Genomic DNA, 27074 nt, shown 5'->3' with positions numbered 1-27074 from the left:
GAAATACGGTACTACAACTTTCATCACTTTACACTGACCATGAAGTACTTTAATTGTACTAAATCCACACACACCCAGCTCTTTACTTAAAAACAGTAGAACTAATATCTTTTCTCTTCTGACCAGCTCAACCCCAGTCTGAGTCTAAGCCAGTGCCCACGGAAACTGCTGAAGAAGACACTGCCAAGGATCAAAATGGCTTTCACCATAGCACTGCTGGCACACCCGTGCTGAGTAACGGTAACGGAATCCACCCCGGCGGATCACAGGCCACGCGGACGTGTTCCTGCGGTGCAACCATCAGCACGAACGCCACGGGCGGGTCACGTCCTGGCTCGGGGGCAGCGACTGCTACTCCAATGACAGAGCAGCCCAGAAAGCAACCATCCACGCCTGTGTCGCAGAGGATGCAGAGAAAATTGCGGTCCAGCCTGTCAGTGAACAGCGACAGCAGCCGACGCAGCAAAGGGAGTTCAACAGGGTCGCAGAAACCTCCTTTACCTGAAGGTAACGCCTCCATACTCAAGTTAGTGACACACTGCTGCACTTTTTTTAACCAATACTAACATTTCTGAAACTTTACTGCTTGTATGCTTCTTCCCCTCTTATCTTACCTTGTTATGTAGCAGGAATGGTTTAAGCTGCATGGTTCAATGAAGAACGTTATAGAGAACCCCCACCCTTAAATAAAAAAGCACACCAATCATTATACCAATTTATAAAATCACGAGTTCAGAAACAATTAAAAAGGAATTTTCTGTACTGCCCACTTCCAGGAAACTGTAAATGTCCTCTCTGACCTGGTTTAGGTTTAGACTTGTGATGGAGTATCCCCTAATCTGTAGTCTCACCATCAAACAAAATGGGCGTATTCTTCGCAGGTGCTCATGAAATAATACCTAACAAGATATTGATAATACATTCTTGCCTCCTCTCACCTTTTAATGATGGTGGTGCATGACCTCTCATATTTATCACTCCCGTCAAGCAAATGCCGTCTCATCTCGCCCCTGTGGCTTTTATTTTCTTTAACAACAAGCCAGAGAGTCCATTTGCCATGCAGGGAAGCCGTCACTTTGTCAGGTGCAATGCTGAGGTGAGTCCAGTAATGAAGGCGGCTGCCCGGTCCTTTTCCATTGTGGAGATAGGTGTGACCGTCTAACGAGGCCGGAGAGCACGGGGTGCCCATTAAGTCATAACCAGCCTCCTCCGGGCCCCTCACGGCCCCTCACACCTCTCTGGGACCTTTTTGGCTCTCCCTACATCCCGTCAGCAGCACCATGGCCCTCATTAACAGGGCCCCATCCACCCCCACCCTCGACCCTTTCTCCAGCTACTGTACTTTGTGGACTTCCATGTGTTCTATCTTTCTGTAGCTCATAGAATATCAGTGTTTAGGCTTATTTTTGTTCAAGTAGATAGGCAATTCCTGCTTTATTCATCCAACATGGCCTTTGCAGATTTACTGTTTTTATGTGAGGATTTGCTCACCCCCCCCCCCCCCCCCCCCCCAAAAAACAAACAGACAAAAAAAAACAAACCAAGATTCATAGTGGTCAGGTAGAGATGTAAGAGCAAAGTGGTCCTTTTCATTTGTCTGTACGTGAAATATGTGCCCAGATTGATGAAGGCACTCACGCACATGCACAGCACCGTGCAGGTAAAGGTGCGATCCATCCGCCAAGAGATATTCTAGACGCATCATGTTTTCAACATCTTAATTGGTAAAGAACAAAAGCAAGAGAGTGGGCAGGGAGTTAAAAAAACAAAAAAACAAAAACAGCTGCTCAACAAGTCTCATTATGGCTTTTGTGTTGCTTATTTGCAGGCGTGAGAGCTCTCAGAATCAATATGTTCGCTCTCAACTATTTATTTCCCCCCGGAAAAGAGCCAAGCTGTTGTGTTTGAATGTTTACACGGATTAACATAATCTGTTTGCCTGTGAAATTAGCCTCCTAAACAGCCCCCCGAACACAGGAAATAAAAGGCGTAAGCTAGCAGGAACTAGCTCTGGGGATTCTGTTGCTCTCTGTGTTTCTTGGCACGCGCCGTTGGCACCGTAGCCAATCTGTGATAACAGCTTTTGAGGAGTCATTTAGCACGCTGCTTTTGTTTAGCGAGGTGGGGTGTCTCGACTCTTGTCATCGGGTTTATGTTTCTATTTTTTTGTGAACTGTGTGTAATCGGTTAACGTCTCCAAGCCGCTTCAGCCGCTTCATTTAGAGATTTCATGCCAGGGTTGTGAGCGCATTGTTAAAAACTTCCCTAAGCTATAAACTTGAAAGTATTTGCGTGTGTTTTTGTAAGCTGTAGTCCTCTACCTTTGACTTTTTTACCCCCCTCAGTCATGCATTAATAAACAGACCTGCTTTTACGTGCATGTGGTGGACATTGACTATCCGGCCCACATCCTCTGCCTCCTTTACCCAAGTGTGCCTTCTGTGCATTCGCGTGGCCACCAAGGCTTTGTCTGATCACTCTTTCTCTCTCTCTCCGCCTCCTGACTGCCCGGCTCTCTTGCCCTCTCGCTTGCCTCTTTGTGAGTTTGAATGTTTTGCACAGCTTGCCGCTCTGAGGCCCATCCAGCTTGTTTTGTGTCATGCCGCTCCCCTTTTTTTGATGTCAGCTTTCCAGATGTCTCATACTATTTCCTCAGAGGCGCCGGGCGCTGTTTTTTTGGCCCTGCAAACTCTGGGCTTCATCTCCGCTCACTGACATTAAACAGCAACATTGTCAGTGTATGCTGCTCTTGTCTGTCTGTTGCTTGGTTTCACTCTGTCTCTGTCTGCCTCTCTGTCTCTCTCTGTTTTTCATGGAGATGTGCCTTGCGTCCAGCTCTCTTGTGTACAGTATATGACCCCCACCACTTTTCCCTTCCTCCTTGCTGGCTTCTATAAGATACAGACTAATCGCTGGTGCTGAATTATACATCCAAGTGAATAGCTGAGCTGGCTGGCCACTGCCTAATGCCTATGTACTGTGTTTGTATCGTATTCACAGTCTGCTGTTACATTCCGAATGCTGGCATGGCTATACCCTCTGGGTCCTTCAGAGTTTGTTAGGTTGAACTTTGAAGCTGTGGCCGAGCAGTGTTTATTGCTCTCACTGGCATTTTGCAGAACTCGGACGGCAGTACACTTACAGCGCATGCCAGCATAAAAAAAAAAAAAAAAAGGTCTATGAAGCAAAACCACATTCTGGCCAGTAGCAGCTTACTGCATGTCCACCCCACATGTTTAATACTGAAAGATTTATTCTCATGCATCTTCCATTACTGCCAGTGTTATGGCCTCAGATAAGGATAATAAGATGCATTCGAACTTCAGGCACCCTCACATGTACAGCCGCGCTTTCTCGTTTCATGTTCCCTTCTTTATCTTGTTTGTATCGCAGTCAGCTAGCGCTTCTGGTCAGCTCCGCAGCCCTTAGCAGTGCAAAATTAGGGGGGAGAAAAAAAAACCCTCTACTTTGATTAATCAAACATGAGCATTCAGAGGCCCTCAGCTTCCAATTCCGTCCTCCACACTCTCCTCCTTTCGCTTTCCCTCTAACCCAATCAGTAACAGCCCCTTCTGACAGCTCAAGATGGGCTGATGAAAGTTATGCAAATGAGCCCTGTTTGTAATGCTATTTTTCTGCATCCATCCACATCATGTCTTTTTAACACTCCAAAGCAGGGGCGCTGCGCTGGCCTTGGTTCAGAAAGGAGACAGCTGCAAGGAGTGTCTGCCAGGTGCACTTACAGAAGGATGTTCAGTATGGTTTAGTGAGTTGGATGCAACGACCAGAGGTTTTAGTGTGGGGAAGGTTGACCAAGGATAACATATAGGCATGGCTAAACAATCATTGATCTGTGTTCAACCTCACCTGGACAGTTTTATTTTGGATTTTCTTCTTCTTTTCTTTTTTGGAAGAAAGTAATTCCAGCTCTAATTAAAAGACAAGTTTTAGTTCATTTCAGATCAGGAAACAAGACCACCTCTCCTGTATTGTATAACTTGTTGACAACATGTTCTTCAAATGTGCGGATGAGATAATCAGATAGCAACAAAACAGACAGTAATCAAGTCGGAGCTACAATGTTGTTTTTAACCTGCTGCCTTCTTTACCCAGCTTGCTCAGTCGCATCGACTGCCTCTTAGAGCTGCTCCAGGTACAAGAGCTCCTCAGATCATTTCAAGCACTTCAGAGAATTTCAGGGATTCTAACACGACTATATGCTCAAAACTAATGACAATAACTGACGGGTTTGATCAGAGATTTGAACATTCTGGGGATACTCTGACAGAGTCTTTGGTTTGAGACACTGCCAAATATTATGTTCTGTCAATAAGTTTAAATTACCTTCACTAGATCTCTTACATACAAACAAACTGTCACTGTGAACTGTATAGTGAAACATGTAACTCATTTGGCCTTTCAAAATGACACTTATGATTCTTAATGGACACATTAGTAAGTTGAAGACTGCTGAGGCTGCTGTTGAACAGCAAGCCGAAAGTTTCCACCGGCCATGTAAAGAGTTCCTGCGAGGTGGTTAAATGTTAATCAGAGGTGCTGGCATTGGAAGCATTAATTCACCTAGTTGCCAGGCAGGGACTCTTGGACTCTTGCTAATCATCTTTGTTTGATCAGCCCAGCAGTTTGCATGATAATGCCACAATTGCTTAGCAATTCTCTTAATCAAAACTGCAGAGGAAAATTGATTTCTTTGGATGTTTTCTTTTATTTCTGTTTGCCATATGCGTATTGTGTTCCACCTGTCAGCCTGCTGAGCATGCATCACTCACTTACTCTCTATACACAGTTTTCCCCACCACAGTTGGAAATATTTATGCTTTAATTTTAGTTTTTTAGTTTTTTCCTTATCTTTGTGTGTGATTTGTGACTGATTTATTTGTCACCCCTGCTTGGACCCAGACTGCTGCGTTCACTGCATCTTGGCCTGCCTTTTCTGTGAGTTCCTGACGCTTTGCAACATGGTGGTGGCCCAGGCCTCATGCGGCGCATGCACATCAGAGGTTTGCTGCTGCTGCTGCTGCACCGACGATCTGGGCGACGACTGCAACTGCCCTTGTGACATGGACTGTGGCATAATGGATGCTTGCTGCGAGTCCTCAGATTGCCTGGAAATCTGCATGGAGTGCTGCGGCATCTGCTTCCCCACATAGACAGGCCTGTGTTGGTGTGGACCAGGGCGATAAGCAAGACCCCGAATGAAAGTATTAGAAGGAAGCTGCTGCTGCTGCTGCTACTTTAGAATTCTGCAAAGGATAGAGGAGAAAGTGTGCACGGTGGTTGGCATATGTTTTCGTGAAGGTCCTATTTTTTGTGTGCCTGACTTTTCAGTATGTGCAAACTAGCCTGGTTTGTACAGCATGCTTTGAAAGATGGATTTCAACACTGGGCTTCTCCATCTAAACCATCCAGATATATGAACTCGTCAGTTAAATCTTCAGTGTATTGTAAGTATTCCATCTGTTGCTAAAAGCAGTATAGTAGAGATTCGATTGTTACATCAGGAATGCTGTCTAATTGTATCACATCTTGCCTCTTTTTAGTCATTTTGGTGACCGACATGTTGCATTTACAAAATAACATTTATTCTGTTTTCATTTTAAATACTTTGTTTTTTTTTATTATCAGAAACTTAGGTTTGCAGTCTTTACAACACTGTAAAAACTTTATGTGATGGTTCATACATTCTTCATTGCATACTGTATTTCGGCGAGACAGACTTCTATATAGACATATCTACTGTAGTACTGTAGAACAGTTGAAACTGGTGAAATGTTTAAGGTGAATCGGGACTTCCCATTATCTGCTACTTTCTGCCACTGAAGGTAAGGGTGACATTACATTTTTATTTTAAGCATTTTGTAAATGCTGGAAACGTTTATTATTTTATACAGAGGGTCGTAATTGTCTGCAATATTTTACCAGGTGTTTTAATGGTTGGGATGGATTATTTCACTAAAAAGTGTCATCTCACACCTGATTTGGCAGTGTTTGAAGCCTTGGGTTTACTGGAAATACAGTGCAGTTACTTGCATTTTTTATATCAAGAAGCTCTTAATAATCTTCAATAAGATGTACAATGCGTTTAGCTTTTATTTCTATGAGAGTCCTCCTCTAATGTTAGCTGTCAATGAATAGGCTTAGCCGGCCTTTTATTTGATGCTATTTTGCATTCATACTGTGGAAGTATGACTTGTTGAACTGCACTCTGTTCATGAGGTCTGTGATAAGAAATTAAAAATGGTGACCCTAGTTGCCACTTAAGCCGCTTTTGGGTATCAAGCCCAGAGACTGGGGGGAAAAAAATGTTATCATGAACTGTCATTTTTTTTAGAAATTGTAAACCAAAGCAGGGTAAAAGCAGTTTCCTTCTCTCTCTCTTTTTTTTCTCATCCTTAATTCTGTGTATCTCGAGATGAGTTTGTAGTGAATCACCAGCAGAGTCATTTTCTTGTCTTGGAGATCCACTTTGATGTTGTTTAAGTGGTGATGCTTAAAGCTGGCCCTCATTAGCACTGCTTACTAAATGGTAACAAAAAAATAAAAATGGTCCCTTCCTAATGGCATCAAAGATAATGTGCTGTCATGTACGGCTCGTCTTAATGGCACACTGTTATGTGTATAAAGAGGCTGGATGGGCACCTCTTCAGTAGATAATGTGCAGAAAGTAAACCTCATTTTCATGTTTATGATTAACTCAAAGCAGGAGTTTGTTACAGGCTAAGGAGTGTCAAGAAAACACTATATAGATAATGTGAAGAATTTATCTTTAAATTTAAAAAAAAAAAAGTATACAGTATGTAGTCGTCGTCTTGCACAATACTGTTATGCTTTATGTTGTGCTTTTTTCCTTGATTCTTTCCATTTCCATCTGGATACATCAGCTCATTTAATTGTCTTCCAATACCTTGAATTTCAATGAAAGTTTTTTTGTTTTTTGTTTTTTAAATAAAACTTTACTTAAAATGATGATTGTTTTGATCTTCTTTTTCTAAAAAACACGACTTTTATGTGCGCCAGCTCTTTATCATATTCCAGTTGTGCAACATGTGACGAACAGGTCTGCCTTCATTTCACATGTTTGAGTCTTTTGTAAAGGCGTGTTTGGCACATTGTTCTGACTCACCACCCATTTCCTCATATTTTGCGTCCAAGGAGCCAGACATTCTTGTAATTAAAAAAAAAAAAAAAAATAGTGGTCCTGGGCAATAGTTTTCCAGTTTTTTAGGACATTGGTTGGTTTTTCACTCCTTTCCAGTCCAGTCCTTGGACTTGACCATTTTCAGAGGTATGTTTTTTTTGTTTGTTTTTTTTTTAAGCCACTCAGCACTGACTTATGAATCATTCAAGCATAAAAAATAGACCAACTCAAGGGATGAATCAATGGTGTGTCAACACTAAATGGAGAACTAGCCGAAGAGCTTGCCAAAAAACTAGCCAAGTTACCAATGTCTAACTGTTAAGCTAGTGTCACTTTTTTTTTTTTTTTTTTTTTTTTTTTTTTTACTATTATTAGAAATTTTACAAAGGAAAATCCCCAGCTGTCCTCAACTGACATAGTCCACAGATAAATACCACACAATGAACACCAAACCAACTCAGCTCTGGTTTCTGCTGCAGCAGGTGTCTTAAGTAACACTTGTCCTATTGACACGCACAAACTGACTTGGGGAAATCAATTTCAGCTACAATATTGTTGCTGGTGGTGACTGTGCATGTTTCAAATGTGGTTTAAAGTTTGTCCCCTGTACTGTAATGTAACTGCAGCCAAAAACGTCCTCCAGAGGACTTTATTCCACATGGCCTTGTCTTTGCCTGTATAATCACTGGAAAGCAAAAGTGTGCTTACCAAGGAGGTTAATATTTGCGTCTTTTTCTGAGTGTAGATTCAAAGCACAATGCAATGGTTACCTGTAGATCTTGTGACTGAACACCGGGGACTTCTTTTTTAGATCAGGTGACCTTTAGATTTTACTGGTGTGGCTAGTCTTGGACAAATTGTGAATCTAAAATCAGGGCCACTTGCATGATTCATTCACATAATTTGGCAATTTTGTGTTTGTTTTTAAAGCATTTACCATATCACAGACATTCACAATCTGCTTTTTCAAGGGTTTAGAGAGCTACATTTAACTTGAACAGACTGTAGCATTTTAGAAATGAACACTTTCTAAGGAGCTCCCATTTACTGAAACCCATTTTTGAAATGGTTTCAGTTTAATTCTTTCAAATTTTGATAAACGGAACAGTGGATAACTTTTTCCATGTGACCAAATATAACACATTTTAATGATTAAAATAAATAAAAACACAATGTATTTTAATCATTAAAATGTGTTATATTTATTTGTATACAGTTTTGTGTTGTTAAATTGTATTGAACAGACCGAAAAGCAGCGCACATTTCGGTGCTTTTTTTCCCTGAGCTGTGATACACTTTGGATTCTAGCCAATCATTTTACCTTTCCAAGGATAGTAATTGGGCCCAGGTATGTACGTTCTTTTAGAGCAGAGCTACAGATTAAAAATGCCCAAGGCGAAGCGGTCAAAAGTCTGGCTGTACTTCACAGTAAAAGATGCAAACTCAGCAGCCTGCAACAAGTGCTTTAAGGTGATACTGTGCAAAGGAAGTAACACCGCGAATCTGATGAAACACCTGGCGACACATTTTTATTTATTTTTTTAAAGCCTAGAAATGCACCGTATTTGATAGCTTGCTGCAAGACCGAGCGCATCTACTGCGGGTTTGGTGCCTGTTATCGACCCGGAGTTAGCAACATCCCCCAAGAACCCGAAGAGGAGAGTCCTGGCCCCTAGCCCTGCCAGTGTAGCAGTAATGATGACGGATGATGATGATGATGGCAGCAGCAGCCGTTCTTCTCTGCGTGAGTAGCTTAATGTTGTTCGTGTGTAATTTACGTTGAGTAGGCTAACCACGTTATTACATTAATGCATGTAAGGTGAACTAGCAAACACAGTCATAGCTACATGCGGCTGTCTTCTTGTTTGATGGCAGATACTCCCTTCACCCTGGCAAAAAAGGCGAAAATGACCAAAGAAAAAGTGGAAAACAGCTAAACATGAGAGGTTTATGGACAAAGTTTGTGTTTTTCCATTGTTTAAGCACTGCTTCCAGCCAAGAGCGATACCATATGCCCTATAGCTGCAGAGAAGACTAACATTGTTAACTTTTTACAAAAAAACCGCTAAACATGAGAGGTTTTAGGACAAAGTTTGTGTTTTCCATTGATTAAGCACCGGTTCGAGCACCGTTTGAGCACCGGCACAGTTTCAAAAGTACTGGTTTGGCACCGGTATCGGATAAAACCTAAATGATACCCATCCCTAGTAAAGACCCTAAAATAATACACAGCAATCAGAAGACTCCACATGAGCAGCCCCTTGGCGACAGTGGGAGGGAAAAAACTCCCTTTTTAACAAGAAGGAACCTCCAGCAGGAAGGGGAGGAGCAGCCGTCTGCTGTGACCGGTTGGAGGTGAGGTGAGGGGAGGGAGACGGGACAAATGCCACTAGAGACTAAAAAAGGTAAATGAAAAACAAACCGTCAGTGCATCATGGAAAAACCCCAGCAGCCTAGGCCGGTTGTATTGTAAGCAAGGGAAAATTCAGGGTCACCTGATCCAGACCTGACTACATGCTAGTCAGATATGTTCCAACAACAATAACAACAGATTCCATTAGATAAATGTTTTAATTAGTCCAGCCAGTCATTATGCATTTTCCTTTTCCTTGTGGAATGACTAGAAGCTGAAACAACGTGTGAGTTTTGTGGTGGCCACATTGGTTACCCTCTGCCCTTTACCCTCTCTGTGTCGCACAGTCTTTCCCCTCTGGTCTTTTCTCTATTAGTGAGGGTGCCAGCCTGGGATCAGCATTACAGCGTTAACATGGAAACATGGCCAACAACACTCAGCGAGGTCGCCGGGGAGCAGGGACCTCCTGCTGACTGGAATAGCAGTTTGACCTTCAGCCAACACCACCCCCTGTTAACCCCTCAATTAACCTCCACATCAGCCCCTCTGCTGGTAGAACAGAGAGGAAGAGACTCCCCTTTCAATTCTGTCTTTAGTTCCTTTTATCATTTTCTGCCTGGATACACCCTGGCCCCAGGAAATTACCATCTTATTTCACTAATGCGTTGGGGAAAATATTGCTATCCAGAAAGTCTGTAATCACGCAGGAGTTGTACTTTTTCTTTTCTTTTTTTCCACGTTTACAGAGAGGGTGAGAGGCTGGAAATATTAAAAACTCCAGGTAGAGTGCGCAGTGACCTTTTCAGACAGTCTTCCACCTTTCTACTCCTCTAATCAATCCCCCTCTGATCGCTCGCTGTGTGCTGGATTGTAATGTCACAATTAGGACTGCTCCATTGTTTCTGTTTGCCGTCTGGGGAGAAATTCAGCACTTCTGTGATCTCAAGGTCATTTCTTTTACAGTATTAAATAAATTAGAATGAGGCTCTGGCCACCTCCTCTGTCTAGCCGTGTATTGAGCCATCCATCCATCCATCCCTTTTTTTCTGCTCAATTGGGTGGGATACTCTTTCACTCAGAAAATGAAAGTCTCCTGCCCTCGGCCACGAGAACAAATTATTGCTTTTGCTGTTTCTGTATATGATGAGGTTGGGGGGAAAAAAACAGATGGGAACATTAATGGTGTTTTTGCTTGGTTCATTTTCATATCAGAGGTAGACCTGAGAGTTGAACACTGATAAGATATTAACCATTTTATAATTTTGAATAATATGACTAATTAAACTGGATGAGAAGGGGTGTCTTTATTCGACTTGTTTTTTTCCCCCCTAGGTGGAACATCAATTATTTAAAAAAAGAAAGAAAACAGCAGAAAATGTGGATACACGTGCTTCCCCCCACCCCCATGTTCTCGTCAATATATAGGATGCATAATAGGCATCATTACATGGCAGTTACCATTCGAGGTGATTAATTTTACCATATTTATAATATTGTGTTGTGTGCCATTAAAGGTAATCATACGGATAGAATAACTGTCAGCATGTGTAATTTTTTGCATCCTCAGTACATCAGAAAAATTACCTGCATTGTCACATTGTGGCATTTTTGGTAATGGATTCTAAAATCAATACAGCTATTCATTCACGTGACGTCACATCATTACAGGAACACCCACCTGCAGGGCAAAACAAAGCTATTCCCTGCTACATGGTTAATTCAGCTTGGATTATCTAGACAAAATACTTGATAGTTGCACTAATGAGCATTGTTAGGAAACTACTTTTAGAAGTATTGGTGTATTAGAAGCTTACTGCCATTAAAAACTTATATCTCACTTGTAAAGTTTTGAAGTGCTCTTGAGCAATAGTTTTTTCAGGGTTTCTGGAGGACATTGGCTGCTTTTTAAATCAGGTTTATCTGACAGTTTCCAGGGAAATGCTGTTGTGTCTCTTTAAGGAATTTAGTGCTGACCTATGGCCAGTGCTGGACTGGTAATCTCAAATGCGGGGCATTTTTCTCAGTGAGATGATGTGTTGATATACAGGTTACAGGACAGCCGCTGCGCACCGGCCCCTCAAAGCACTGACAGCAGCCCATTGGTTAATTTTTATTACCGACATCATCTGGTTTCCCGAAGATGGTGATGATGAGAGCAGTCAGCTTTCTTAAGAGCAAAAGAGCAAAAACAAAGTGTCCACTGTTTTTTGACAGCTAATACTTAGTTAAGTTTGTTCTAAACTTAACAATGTGGAAAGCATGTGGACCCAGTGAAATCATTTATGTGTACAAAGAAGAAGAACCACTCCCAGCACGGACTTGTGTACCTGCCCTGTGTCCTTTTACCCTCCTCCGCACTTGCGTCGAAGTTTGACCTCGCTGTTTATACTTGCGGCATGACATTAAAATAAAATGAGACGATCTTCAGAGGGCTGTGCAAGGAGGGAAAAAAAAAGAGAAGAGTTCAAGTAATGTCACTTTCAATTAATCTCCTCAGGTAGTGGCCCCATTAGCCCTCTCACACATGGGCCTGGTTTACAATGCAAATAGGGTCATTACCTGAGGACTTTAATTGACTTTGACAAGAGGCCGAAGACGCCTGTGTTCACATGCCATATGTTATTTGTTTGCTTGGTACTTCCCGCACACAAATTTGTTTTTCGTGTGGCTGCCAACAGCAAAAGTAACAAAATAATGAAAAATATATTTTTTTAAATGCTCATTGAACTGAAAACGCTGCACACCAGTTAACTTTTCTTTACTATCAAAAACTTAAATTCAACCCTGAGAAATGACAGCGAGCAGAGTTTCAGCACTGCGATGTGAATGATTTCCAAGTGAAAGATTAGTATTCTTTGTTCCCGTCTCGTCTTGGAGCAACAACGTGTGATCGCACTCATACCTTAAATATTTAAAGACCCCCTTTTGCTAAAGCTTTCCTGTGATACACGGGCCTCTGACTGCTTCTAATCTCCTTGTTACCTGGAGGCGTCACCGTGGTGATGCAAAGATCACATGTGGCAGTGAGATCATGAGATTTGAAACAAAATAACCCCCCCCCCCCCCCCCCCCAAAAAAAAAAAAAAAAAAAACCAGGATGGGGCACGGTGAGGTTCAAAGTTTCTGTGCCCTGAGAAGATGCGACAGCAACATCTGCCTGGGAGAACAGAAGACTCAGACAGGAAGGGATGGAGAGGAAAACAAAAACCACAATGACATCAATAATTTTTTTTCTTCCTCAATATTGCAGAAAAAAACCCCTCTCCCCTTCCTCACATCCCCTCAAGATGTTGTGGCATCTTTTAGTGTTACATGCAAAACAAAAGGGATTTTTCCTCCTTTTTCAGGCTTTGGTGTCTGTTGTGTTTGTGTGCTTGTTTTAAAGGCAGTCTGTGTTTCATGGATGCCTGAGCAGGCTTTCCGAGAGGGTAAAAAAAACTCCACTTCCACGGACCTGTAAATAAGACATCGGCTTAACACTTTCAACTTTTCTATTTTCCTTTATACCTCTCTGTCTGAAGGCACCAGACCGTGGGAGAGGCAAATTGAGAGGGACGTGCGGATCGGGGATGGCTGTTTATTTGCTTGTACACACTTCTTGAGCTATAAATTAGATGTCACCATTGTTATATGTCATTTGCCGTTGCGGTTTCCCAGGCAGCACTTTTGATTGTTTGTTCTTAACATCACTTAAATGAGCGAGGACTCGCGTTTGGCCTCCGGTCATCTGGATCTGGCGAGTGATTGGCAGATTGTTTGGCAGGCCTGCTTGTTCTATTATCGTTTATGAGAGCGTTTACAACCGCGCACAAAGCAGGATTTGTTTATGATAAAAGCAGGTGCCCGAGCTGGTCTTTGGCTGATTTACAGAAATCAAGATGCTTTTTTTTTTTTATGATGTTTGGTTTTTGTGGATTTTCCAGCACTGCCTGTTGGAACAGTTCATCATAAAAACTCCAAATGACATAGAGTCCTTATTGTACATCAAACCCTTGTGTATTTTTCCACCAGAAATGCTTTAAATTGCACATATGAGAATAAAGGGAAATGTTCTCCCTGAATAAGGATGTTTATGGAGCTAATATATGTTTCTGTCTTCTCTTAACCCGGCTCAACCAAACCACCCCACCCAGACCCCACTAGCTTAATATGCAGGAAAAACAAACATAAATCAAGGTCTTAATAACACCAGCCTTTATGGCAAATGTATAGGACTCAACTTTCTGCTTGGAGCAGCCTCTTCACATTGAGTTAACATGACTGACAGCCAAAACCTCTCAAACATGCGTACACACACACACACACACACACACACACACACACACACACACACACACACACACACACACACACCGGCATTTTGGATCTGAGATGCTTTCTATAAAACAGGAGGAAAAACCAGATCAAACAAACATGTTCAGATGAGGTTTTTTTTCCTTCTTTTTGTATAATTTACTCAGGCTGTGTCAGAGCTTTTGTTTTTTCCCTTCTCTATTCCCAAAGAAGCAAACAACATTAATCATTTCTCAGATCTGTTAAACTGTTTCCCAGTGACTCTATTGTTAGTCGTGTCTCTGCAAGCCCCCCCCTCCCCAAACAAACAGCAACAATGCGGCGGGTGCTTAAACCCCAGATGTTTTGCCGCGGCATGTTTGTTTGCTTGTCGGGTGTCCTTAATTGTTTCATCTGCTACAAATAAACACATCACTTGTTGCATCTTTGTTTACACGCTGACAGTTTGTTTGTGATGATTTGTAGTGCGCGCTGCACATTAAGAGAAAGGTAACCAGGCGCCGGTGCATTTTTTTTTTTTTTTTTTTTTACACGCCGCAGGGGAAAGTTTACAGGTGTGCACTGGTAACACCTGCATGGATCCCCGTGTGGAACGTAACTTCTTATGCTGTAAATTAACATGTGCTCAATGTCAGCTTAACTGCTGCACTATATAATGAATTCCAGTACCCAGGAATGCATATCGCAGGATTTTTGTGCCCTTAACTGAATCTCTAAAGGCTTGGCACCCCACACGCACTCAGAAACAATATACGATTTACAATCACCAGACTCAGATGATCTGAACTGTGTGATGGCATGTTGTTCTCCTTGAAGCAGCCATAAGAATATCAGTACATTTTGGTCATAAAGTTATAAGAATGGTCAGCAACACTACTCAGGTAGGCTGTGGTGTTTAAACGACGTTACTAAGAAGCTCAAAGTGAGCCAAGAAGACATCGTCATACCACCATCAGCCGAAACTCTTGATACAAGGAAGGATGGATGCTTCGTGTTGATTATACCAAATTCTGACCCAACCATTTGAAAGTTGAGACTCATCAAATCAGGTGAGATTTTTCCAATCTTCCACTGTCTGATTTTGCTGAGCCCTTACAACTTGTAGCCTCAGTTTCCCGTTCTTAGCTGATAATTATGGGATCTGATGTGGCCTTCTGCTCCTGTAGCTCATCTGGTTCAAGGTTTGACTTGTGCGTTCAGAGGTGCTCTTCCGTATGGAAGCCCGTTTCCACCACTTAAAAAAAAAAAGTATCCATAACTCGAAATTTCGAGTTATTAACTTAACATTTTGAGAAAAGTAAGTCAAAATTTTGAGAAAGATAACTCGAAATTTTGAGTTATGGATACTTTTTTTTTTTTAGTGGCAGAAACAGGCTTCCATACTTCTGCATACCTTTTTTTGTAAGAAGTAACTGACTCACCAACATCCATGCCACATTCACACCAACCTAAATCACATTTTTTCCTCATTCTGATGCTTTGTTGTCTTCAGCAGGTTGTCGTGCTCTAATTTACTAAGTTGCTGCCATGTGTTTGGCTGATTAGATATTTAGATTGATGAACACTAACAGGTGAAACTAACAAAGTGAAAGAGGAGTGTTTTATTTATTTAATCAGATTTTCAGATGTCCCTACAGGTGTCACTATATGTGTATTCAACAGAAACTGTATATAATAGATGGAAGTGGGAAGCATAATATTGGCCACTAATTTGTGAAGTCCTGTTTAAAGCATTTTGCTCACCGCTATAAATTTTTCTTTCTATTTGATTCTTTTAGCCTGACGTGGCGATGATCTCATCAGTGATCTGACTGAGGAATAGGGGACAGTAAACTACTGAACCATGACTTTTGTCACACCTTGCTTTATGTTTTACCAAAATTAAGATCATACTGTATTCAGTAAGATGCTAAACTAGCAACTGAGGCCATTAACTCATTCCTAAAGTTTTCACTGATATGTTAAATGTGAGAAGAAGGATAATTTCCTCAGACTTCTATACGACTGACTTTTTTTCCAAAGGGAAGCCCTCCTACTGTTCAGCAGAATAAACGGAGCTTTAAGCAACATAATAAAATTCCTATAATTTCACTCATCTAAATTCGTCAGTCTGTTCCAATCCATGTTAATTCTGGAGTGGCCCTTAAGAAAACACATAGAAATATTCTTTCTTCTGGTGTTTCCTTAAGTTGCATTGCATTTGACTTTTCTGGGCTACTGTATATATGTCAGATAATTGCATTTAAAATGCTCCAAAATGTATCAACACCACAAACATGGTTGAGAGGCCCTCTTGAGTGACTTGACTCAGCGGAGGTGGAGTGCAGCAGACAGCTGCTGCTTACTGCCTGCATTGACATACACCTCTGAGTCATAGCTGCTTGACTGTAAGCATTTTAAAAAGGGTGTGTTTTAAATAACTGAAGCCATCAGCAACCTCACTTTTGGAGCCAGCCTCAAGTGGACATTTGAGGAACTGCAATTGGGCTTCATCTTTTCAGTTTGCTCATCTACACTGAGAAACAACTTTTTGTGTACATTGTGTTGAAACTTATTGTGCTGTGGGTTGGAGTAGTTCAGCTGGATAAAAAAAAATGTAATTTTCTTTTCATGCTTAATATGTCTGGTGAGAACAAAGGAGGTTCTCAGGCTGTCCATGGGACATTGTCTTTGATACCTATTTTCTTAATTTTCATTGTCAGCTAAGCATATTTGTCATCATTACGATGCTTTGTTAGATTGTGCCTGTCTTTTGCTATGTTTCCTTTATTTCGTGTGCATGCCATACCTGAAAAACAGCAAACTATAACAGCGTGGCTCAGTTTTGCAGATTAAAGTGTTCACAACGCATCTCATATGACATGTCTTAGAATGTTTTTAGTTACGTTTTCAATCTAGCGTTTGAACCCAAATCCGAATATTTCATTGGCTGTTATTAATACTGTATGTTTGCTCTTCTTTAAAACGAATAGTGATGGGGAGCCACCTAAACAAGCCAGGAGTTTTTGAACATAACTGAAAGCTGAAGTCACTCTTTGAGAAGGAGAGAGAGTGCGAGCAAGCACAGAAGAAGTGAGGAGGAGGAGGAGGCTTTGGATCGGCGATGCCACATCTCATATGTTGCCAGGTGATGAAGTGCAGATATCTGCCCTTAAAGGATATGTGCCCTGCGGACATGTTTGAGATTTATGTGTCTTTCTCCCTTTTTTTTTTTTTTGTCTTCCCCACCTCATTCTTCAAAATTCAAATATGGAGCAACAAAAGGCAGTTTGAAATATTCCCAGGTCCCCCCCCCCCCACCTCCCACCAGAAAGAATATTCAAGACGATTGAGGTTAAAAATGTATATGCAAATGCAGTCTACATTAGAGCATGCACAGGTTGTTAATAAATTAACACGTGGCAGAAATAATTCAGTTTAGCGTGATAATTCTTGGGTGCGAGCTGTCAGCTGTCGCATTGTTCCAGATAGAAAGTGACGCTGAAATGGCAACATGAGCAGTGAACTGTGATGTTTTAGTGTACCTTCAGTCTTAGCACTCTGACAGAGTAACTACCTTTTGCTCGCCTCGCTCGGCTTTTTTGTCATTTCGGAAGAACAAAAGGTTTAATTAAGGATGCTTTTCAAAGAGGGGTTGACACCAAGCAGGCACACACACATATTATCTCAGAAGGGGTTTGGGTTCAAACAGATGCATTTCTAGGGGGAGCCAAACCCATCAACTGACTTTCTGTGTTACAAACTGCATCTTTAGGCGACCTAAACTTCCTTTTTCAAGGGGAGTTTAATTCCCTTTCGCCTTGAAAAACATTAATAATCACTATTCACGTGTGGCGTGGAGAGAGTGTGAGATGCTAAGCCGCTGATTTTAGGAGGGCGTCTTGACGTTTCAGGCAGGGATGTTGTCTACCGAGTGCGCTTCCTCTCTTCTCCTCGTCCCCGAGATTTGCATAGCAGGAACCCGGGGAGCTGACACTCTGTTTATGTAGCTCAAGGTGCAGGGGATATGCGAGGTGTCAAGTGACTCACAGTCAAGTTTTTAATAAGTGCCATTTGTTCAATCTGCTGTTTAAACACTCCCGTCGCCTCTCTATATCCTTAAAGACTGTATGCCCCGCTATCTTTTAATTAAGTCTCGGGCTAATGTGCCACTTAATTGACTAATCTGAGAGATTTTGTTTTCTCTAATTTACTTGAAAAACCATTGGCAGCTAAGCTTTTTAATATTGGTCTGATGGGGGTAGATACTTAGTGGATGCCTCAGAAGTGAGTGGAGGGGTAGAAGGAATACTTGAATGGGAGAGAAACAAAGTAGCGTTAACTTCTTTTTAGTTTTTATGAGGTTTGACAGCAGGCTGATAGCTAACTAGGCCATCATGTCATTCTTTTTCAAGCATTTTTTTTTATAGGTAAAGCCTGAATTTGCATAAAGTATGTAACTGCACATAGTTGGATTAAGTTGCCTGCTTACTTGCATTTCAGTTTTGGGAGGAGCGTCTTCAGGGGCAGGTTATGAGGAGGGAAGCAGAGGCTTAATCTCAGGCGCAGCCTGGTGAAACAAAAGTCTAATTCATCAGTAAATTTTTCCAGCTATTTTGCCAAATGCTCGCAAAGGAAGGTTTCACCGGTGGCCTGCTGATTCCATTGACTCGTCCAGTATATGTGTAGACACATGTGCATTCATCCTTAAGTCGGCTGGTAGTTGATTCTTTAAAAGGGCAAAGGGTCACATTTTCAGTTCTGTTTTGATTTTCATACATTCAAATCTGATTCATGTTATTATTTCCCGTTTTAATTATGCTGCTAGTGGCCACTGAGGATAAAAAACAAACAAACTCATCTGTAAAGATAAGTGGCAAAAAGCTGCAGCCAGATATGGACAAAAACAGTCAACACAGGAGACGGCTCATGGAGGGAAGTGCAAGTGCTGAGGCCCGGTGGCCACCACAAGCAATCGCTGTGATTAAATGGAAAAGTAGTGTCAGGGCAGGGTGATAGGACACCAGAGTGAAAAGCTTGTAAACAATGAGTCACCCTGCTAGCTAGCAAAGGGGGGTGGAAGGAGGAAGGAAGGATGGGAAGGCAGCCAAAACTAGTTCAAGTGTGTGTGTGTGTGTGTGTGTGTGTGTGTGTGTGTTAGAGAAAGGCAGAGAGAGCCTTCAGAGTCTACTGACAATCAAGCCTCTGTTAGGAACTCCCGGCAGACTGGATTTAAATCTAAGCTCTGACATTCACATATGCTTGCGCTCTTACACAAACGCTTATAATTATAGGAAAAACCATGCAAAAAACAAATAATGTCGCATGAAGTACCCCACAATAGCCACAAATGTTTCAGACACTCATCATATGCCAACGATAAAACACAGGCACATATGTACACACACACACATCGAAATCCAATAAATAATTAAATCTCCAGTGGCTGCCCTCAGAACTACAGTGATACATTAATTGGGCAAAATTAGCATGAATTAAAGCAAATAAGTGTAACATGTAATTTATTACTTATCAAGCGTAGTTTAGCAGAGGAAGGCTCCGATTTCCCCCAAGATTGCTTTAACAGCTATAATGCATTTCTTAATTTACTCTGTGGAAAATCAATTTTTTTCAGAGTTCATTAGGCACCAATATGTTACAATGCTGCTCCCTTGAGCACCAAGCTACAAAAAACATTATGCAAATTCCTGCCTGTGCATCTGTATGTAAATAGCAACCAAGTCCGTAGTCAATTCTCAGTGGGAAGCTTTGTTAGCGGGCCCTTTGTTCTAAGCCAGAGACTTGTTCATCATAGGTCAGAAATTAGGAAATGGCTTCATGTGACAGGTGAAAGCAAACCTGGACTCCTTCTCCCTGACTGTTCCTCAGATTAGATGGATCCTTCAGAATTTTGCCTTGGTTCCGCAAATCATGCTTATCTTTAACTTTTCATGGTTAATCTTTTAATCTTTGCTGGCAAAAACAAAAACAATAACAAAAAAAAAAAACCAGAGATTGGAGTGCTCACTAGTGCTTCCACGGTGTGGGGGCCATATTCAGTTTTGAAATACAAAAATTCTTCTTTAAAAAAAGGGAACTTGACATTAAACAGTGATGGAAGAATCACATGAATCCCACCAAAGCCTTTATTGATTTTTTTGTTTCCATCCATTCATGTTCTTTTCCATGCCCAAGGTATAATGCTCGATTTCTTGGTCTTTTAGGCTCCAAAACCTTCTGAAAGCAGGAGACAGCTTAAGTGCAGTCACCACCAAAATATTGTTGCCCACAAATGGGGCTCTGATCTTCCAAAATATCCAGTCATGCTGATAAAATACACAGTGTTACCCACAGTAATGATTTGATGGTTTTGGACTTTGTGGAAGGGTCACATGTGTAAACAGACATAAATTTTGAAATGTGTAATCAGAGGGAGCTGTTACAGACTTGAACATGTGTGTGTGCACGGTACCCTGCAATTTCGTAGTTATGGAGAACTGAGTAGAATTTTAAGAAGGGTTTTTTCATACCTCATAAACAACTTAGATGTAGTTTATACCAAAGTACAGAAACACAGTTCTTAGTACAGTACTAATAAGCAAAACAAAGGCCTCAAAATAGAAGTTTTACACAGCCTGACTGTTGTCAATTTTCTTAATACTTTATAATTTTTTAGTAATAAACTTTTTCTTTGGCTATATTTCAAATAATCATTAAGTACATTGTAAAAATAGAGGGAAAGTTCACTCACATACTGAATATGCCAAAGTTTAACAGTTTAATTTTACAGTGTAATTCCGTACTTTTCCCTTTGGCAATTGCCAACATTCATTGGAATGTAAATCACGTGGATGTGTGATGTATTTACAATAGCTGGTTGTCTAGGAACAACTTTTAGCTAGCAGTACCTACCACCAGGCAACCATGATGTCAAATCATCTTACTGATTTATCAGGTTTGGTCAACATATATGTTCAGGGTGTTAACATGTTGAATATGGCAGTGTTTAATGATGCAAAGTCACAGTTCACTGTAAAAACATTACGGTAAAGAAGGCATTGTTGCAAAAGATTACAAGAGGTAGACCGTAAAATAGCATTGAAAAGCTGGTAAATCTAGCTGTGAATGTGTTCACAGTGACAGGAACATTGTTTTAGTAGAATTTGACAGCAGAAACACTCGCTGACAGTAGGTATACCTGTTTGACTATCTGCAAATGTCTGATCAGCCAGTCATATGGCAGCAAGTCAGTGCATGTAGGCGTGCAGTGGTCACCTGCTAAAGTTCAACCTGAGCATCAAAAGGGGGAAGTAATGTAATTTACCGTATTTTTTGGACCATAAGGCGCACCGGACAATAAGGTGCACTGTTGATGAACGGGTCTGTTTTCATACATAAGGCGCACCGGATTATGAGGAGCATTAAGTGAAACAAAACAGTCAGATAAGTCAAACTTTACTTAACTCATTCTTCTTGCTTCCTCCACTTCCGTACCATTTATTCGTTAATGATGAATTCTCTTGCAGCTGTTCTATTCGCATGTTGCTGCAGTATATTAATGACTAACCTCGTATTGTGGATGGATTATCTCAGTTGTTCTCCTGACTGAAGTTTGGTCCATTTACAGTGTCCTGCCATGCGATCGCATTTGTCCCTAACCATCGGGAACCCTCATGTTAACTTTTATCGAGCTTCACTGTGTTTATGTTATGCTAACATAGCTGTGTCGCTAGTAATCACGTAGCACATCATTATATACCAGCTAGTCCAACTTCAGTAACCCTACAAAAGTTACTGCTGTTTAGTTTTCTGTCTTCATTTATGTTGGAAGTGATAGCAGCGTTGTACGTTTTAATTTAATTTTTTTTTTTACAAATCTTTCAATATGGTATGTCATGTTTAGGTGGAAACTAGCAAGCTAGCTTCCTGCTAACTTCTAACCCCATTAAATGTAATAAATTCTGTTTTCATGGATGTTAAACTTAATTGTTACACCCGGTAAAGCAGCAACGCTGATCATTTTATCAAAGGTAGAGAAAGGTAAAGAATTTAGACAGTTTTTAACTCTCAGTGATGCCGCAGTGTTTGTTTGACTTTGGGACCTGAAGCAGACGGAGTTTTGTACCCAGATTACTCCTTGAGGCTCCTGACTACAATAGCCGCAATGCTCCAACAATCCATCAAACGATTTTTGAGCACCGTGTACCACATTAAATAGGTTTGAGGTCAGTAAGCACAACCAGAATTCATACATAAGCGCACTGGATTATAAGGCACTCTGTCAATTTTTGAGAAACTTAAAGGATTTTAAGTGCACGTCCGAAACATACGGTAAGTGATTTTTAAATGTGTTGTGGCTGTTGGTTAGATCCAGATCGGCATATCCGTGTATTTCAGAAACATCCAGTAATCAACAGTGTTTACAGACAATGGTCCGAAAAAAGGGGAAAAAATATCCGGTGATCTGGGTGAAAAGGCCTTCTTGATGTCAGAGATCAGAGGAGAATGGCCACCATGCTTTGAGCTGAAAGGCTCAACAGGCTCACCTAAACTGGGAAATAGAAGATTCACACAAAGTTGTCTGGATCTTGATGGTAGGGTAAGAATCTAGCAGACACAACACAAAACCAGGTATGCATCCTGTCTTGCATACAAACCATAACTGATGAACAAACCAGTGATTCAAAGCAAACATCTAAAATTCCCCTTGATTCAGCTTGAGTGCTTCTTAAATTGCTGTGAACCAGTTATTATGAAACAGATTAACAACTGTGGAATATCCCTCTCCACTGTCATCTTTCCTGTTTTGCAGGAAAATGTTGCTGAAGTCTGGGAATAAATGTATTCATCCATTGTTTTTTTTCTTCCCTTTTTCCCCCTCCTGGCATTGTGTTACTAGGATACAGTAGTAGGCTACATCATGTCACTTGTTTCTCTTGGCTACAAGATATACTTCAATGTCTTGTCCGGTTTGGGCCATTTTTTTCCTCATAGTGTTATCCCCTCTGTCCATTGGGCTTGACCTTAAGTTTGAAGACTTAGTGATTTGGTTTCTTTTCATCTGATTCTGAAATACTTCTTCGTTTCTTTCTGTCTCCTCATCTGTCTATAAAGCGTACACCTTAAACAAAACACTGCTTCACCTTGCTTGAGATCTGTTCATTCCATGAAGTGATTCTCACAGAGCCCATAGGCCATGTCGACCATATGGTGGTACATATTGTGATAGGTTGTTCTACATAGTATGCATTCATGGCAGTGACTTGAACAGAAACTAATTACTACAGTCTGTGGAATTTCAATTTAGGCTAAATTTCAGATAATTGAGCTGGGTGTATAAGTGCTGTTTTAAAGGAATTCCTCGGAAAGGGTTATATCATTAGCTGTTTTTGGAGCACATTAATCATGTGATAGCAAAAACAGGATATTACAGTTATGGCTTTTCCAACAGTTGTGATTGCCTTCCTTTTATGGTTACACGCTATGTTTTTAAAACCCATGAAGAAATAAAATGTTAATTTTCCCTATATGAAAAAGTAAACTGAAGCAATCACATTGACAAGAGCCACGCCTTTTGTCTTTGCATTGGATCATTTTGTTTGTCTGCACTGTGCTTTAACACAAACAGCTGCTGTGTGCTTGTTGCGTTCTCCTGAATTAAAGTCTATTATTTACCTTCCTTTAATACAGACTCTGTGCTGTAATTAGGTGTCACCTCACCGCACGCTAGGGATGTGGTATCTAAGCAACCCATGACACAAACACACAGTAAATACTGTACTTGTAATTCTTGTGTTTTCTCTCAGGCTGTTTTCTCAGGTCATACACTTTAATGGCAAGTAAATGTGAAAGCAAAACACGCACCCGAGGATTTTTGCCAGAATATTTTCAGAAACTTGACTCAAAGCAAAACTCTGTCAGTCAGCAAATATTAGTTTTACAAAATGTGTCAGTTCCTTTTTAACCTCATCATTTACCCTTCTCTTGTTTCATTATGTGCACAGAAAACCAATGATGGCGAAATAAGATTTAAATTGGTTCAAGCTGTTGGTTTCACTGGGCTGTTTTGTGCTGCCTGTGTAACAAATATAAGTTATTGAATGACTTCGTCTGCATGTACTACATTTTTATTATTAGGAACACACAAATAAGTCTTTACCCAGTACCTTATTTCTGGAGATCTTGGGCAATAGTTCTCCAATCTTTCTGAAGGTCTTTCAAAGTTTTTCTTTGGACATGGGCTGTTTTTTGCTCCCTTTCAGTCCAGTCTTTGTACCTGACCATTTTCAGAGGAATGTATTTGTACATATAATTTGCTTGCATGTCTTTAGTTGAATCATTGAAAAACACAAGTCGATAGGAATAAAATTTTATCCCCCCCTCCAAAAAAGATTCCCAAATCTACACTCAACAAAAATATAAACGCAACACCTTTGTTACTGCTCCCATTCCCCATGGGATGGACGTAGAGACCTAAAATTCATTCCAGATACACAATATAACCATCCCTCCCAAACAGTGGTCACAAATCAGTCCAAATGTGTGGTAGTGGGCACATCTGCTATATTGAGATAATCCATCCCACCTCACAGGTGTGCCACATCAGGATGCTGATCAGACATCATGAGTAGTGCACAGGTGTACCTCAGACTGCCCACAACAAAAGGCCACCCTGGAATGTGCAGTTTTGTCTCACAGCAAAATGCCACAGATGCCACAAGCAATGAGGGAGCGTGCAATTGGCATGCTGACAGCAGGAATGTCAACCAGATCTGTCGCCCGTGCATTGAATGTTCATTTCTCAACCATAAGCCGTCTCCACAAGCGTTTCAGAGAATATGGCAGCACATCCAACCGGCCTCACAACCGCAGACCTCGTGTAACCACGCCAGCCCAGGACCTCCACATCCAGCAGGTTCACCTCCAAGATCGTCTGAGACCAGCCACCCAGACAGCTGCTGGAACAATTGGTTTGCACAACCAAACAATTTCTGCACAAACTGTCAGAAACCGTCTCAGGGACGCTCAACTGCATGCCCGTCGTCCTCATCGGGGTCTTGACCTGACTCCAGCTCGTCGCCGTAACAGACTTGTGTGGGCAAATGGTCACATTCGATGGCGTCTGGCACGTTGGAGAGGTGTACGCTTCACGGATGAATCATGGTTCACATTGTTCAGGGCAGATGGCAGCTGAGAATGTCCCAGTTCTTGCATGGCCAGCATACTCACCGGACATGTCACCCATTGAGCATGTTCGGGATGTGCTTGACCGGCATATACGACAGCGTGTACCAGTTCCCACGAATATCCAACAACCTCGCACAGCCATTGAAGTGGAGTGGACCAACATTCCACAGGCCACAATTGACAATCTGATAGACTCCATGCGACGATGTGTTGCACTGCATGAGGCAAATGGTGGTCACACCAGATACTGACCGGTTCTGGGTCCCCAGACCCCCAATAGCGCAAAAAACTGCACATTCCAGGGTGGCCTTTTGTTGTGGGCAGTCTGAGGTACACCTGTGCACTACTCATGATGTCAGATCAGCATCCTGATGTGGCACACCTGTGAGGTGTGATGGATTATCTCAATATAGCAGATGTGCCCACTACCACACATTTGGACTGATTTGTGACCACTGTTTGGGAGGGATGGTTATATTGTGTATCTGGAATGAATTTTAGGTCTCTACGTCCATCCCATGGGGAATGGGAGCAGTAACAAAGGTGTTGCGTTTATATTTTTGTTGAGTGTAGTTCTAGCCAAAAGCTTGTCATACCTTGGCATGGTGTGCAGTGTGTCCTTAAAACATTTGAGGAAAGTAGACAGAAGCAGAAGTGACAGCTCTGAAAATTTGCTGCAAATAAGTAAGCAATCAGTAAAGTCATGTCCTTAAGAAATAGGCCAAAATCCAACAAAAGCCTGATACAGGAACTGAGAGATGCATCTGGCCCTTTAGCTGATCTACCTACTGTTCACTGAAACCTCATCAGAAGTGGTCTCAGTGAAAGGGTGGCTGTCTAGAAGCCAGTTGTAAGGAAAGGAAAGAGGGAGAAAAGGCATGTCAAATTACACAAGAACTGGACTGAAAATCAGGGGCAACAGGTCTGATGGAGTAAATTCATATTTAAACATTTTGAGGCTCTGTCATGGTTAAGGGCTGTATTTCAGTCAGTTTGGTAGGGGAGCTTGTCAAAACTGATGGAATTATAAACGCATGAAAGTCTTGTCAAATTTTAATCCACAATACAATGTTTTCTATCTGGCAACAGCTTAATTTTTCAGCATGACAATGATCCCAAACACACTGTCAGTGTAGTAAGAATAAAGTTGTTGAAGTTATTCTTCGACACCTTTATTCTTTCTGCACTAGCAATAAGAATACCACACATTTACTGAAAAATACCAAATATTGACTTTTAAGCTCCTTAGAATTGCACAAAATCTGTTTTTGCCTTATATAACATATTCCCATACATATTTTCACACATTTCAATAAATTGCTGCACTTATTTCCAATTTTCCTAGCAAAATATAAAGAAATGACGTGTTCAAGACTTTTTCACAATACTTTCCGTTAATTCCCTACAAAGGTAGACGTTGCTTCCAATCCAAATACTGCATTTAAATTGATTTTATCAGTTCAAAATGAAGAATAAAATAGTAAAATAAAATCTTCATTAAAAAATACAAATTGTAAATGTTTAATAAAATAAGCAATAATATAAACAAAAACACACAAAAAAATCAATAAAAACAGCCGCCTGAGTAAAATGAATCTAGTTAATGCCCAGAGACAGCCTAGTCTAAAATTAATTAAGTGTTGGGACATGCAGCTTAGATAACACAACTTAAAACTACAACCAACCCTCAAACGATTAAACAGGTAAAATGAAATAACCAAATTCAGCAGATAAACCGAGCAGCTAAAATTTAGCCAAACTGTGCGGCTAAAAATGGGATAAAACCATGCACCTAAAACCAATAACAACAACTAAAAAACAGAACTGGTCTATTTGCTGATGGAAAAATACTTATACATGCAAAATCTGAATATGTGTCAATAATGCAGTTTCTCACATAGTAAATCCCCACAGGATGCTGTCACGGTGTTGGTGCCTTTTGCTACATCTTTAATACCATTGTCTGACAATTAATATGAACTGACGTGTGATTAAATGTATTAATGGACCATCCAAGAAGTCTGTGGACTGTTTTGTTTTTGTTTTTTGTTTTTTTGCAATAATTAGCAGTGTGTATCTGCACCCATGCAGTCTATTCACACT

At 41.0% G+C, this 27074-nt stretch overlaps 1 protein-coding gene across 4 annotated transcripts in view; it reads left to right on the top strand.

The window, feature by feature from the left end:
• The window catches only part of mdfic (MyoD family inhibitor domain containing), a 55043-nt gene extending 48056 nt beyond the window's left edge, over window positions 1-6987 (top strand). For all 4 annotated transcript variants that reach the window (XM_026147416.1, XM_026147413.1, XM_026147415.1 and 1 more), the window contains 2 exons: window positions 127-507; window positions 4921-6987. In XM_026147416.1, coding sequence (XP_026003201.1) covers window positions 127-507; window positions 4921-5171 — 632 coding nt within the window. In that variant the 3' untranslated portion in view covers window positions 5172-6987. The remainder of the gene's footprint in view (window positions 1-126; window positions 508-4920) is intronic.
• Window positions 6988-27074: the final 20087 nt, after the last annotated feature.

The sequence above is a fragment of the Astatotilapia calliptera genome, chromosome 17 (assembly GCF_900246225.1).
Source record: "Astatotilapia calliptera chromosome 17, fAstCal1.2, whole genome shotgun sequence".
NCBI lineage: Eukaryota > Metazoa > Chordata > Actinopteri > Cichliformes > Cichlidae > Astatotilapia > Astatotilapia calliptera.
The sequence above is the reverse complement of the archived record's forward strand: the minus strand, read 5'-3'. Positions and strand labels throughout refer to the sequence as shown.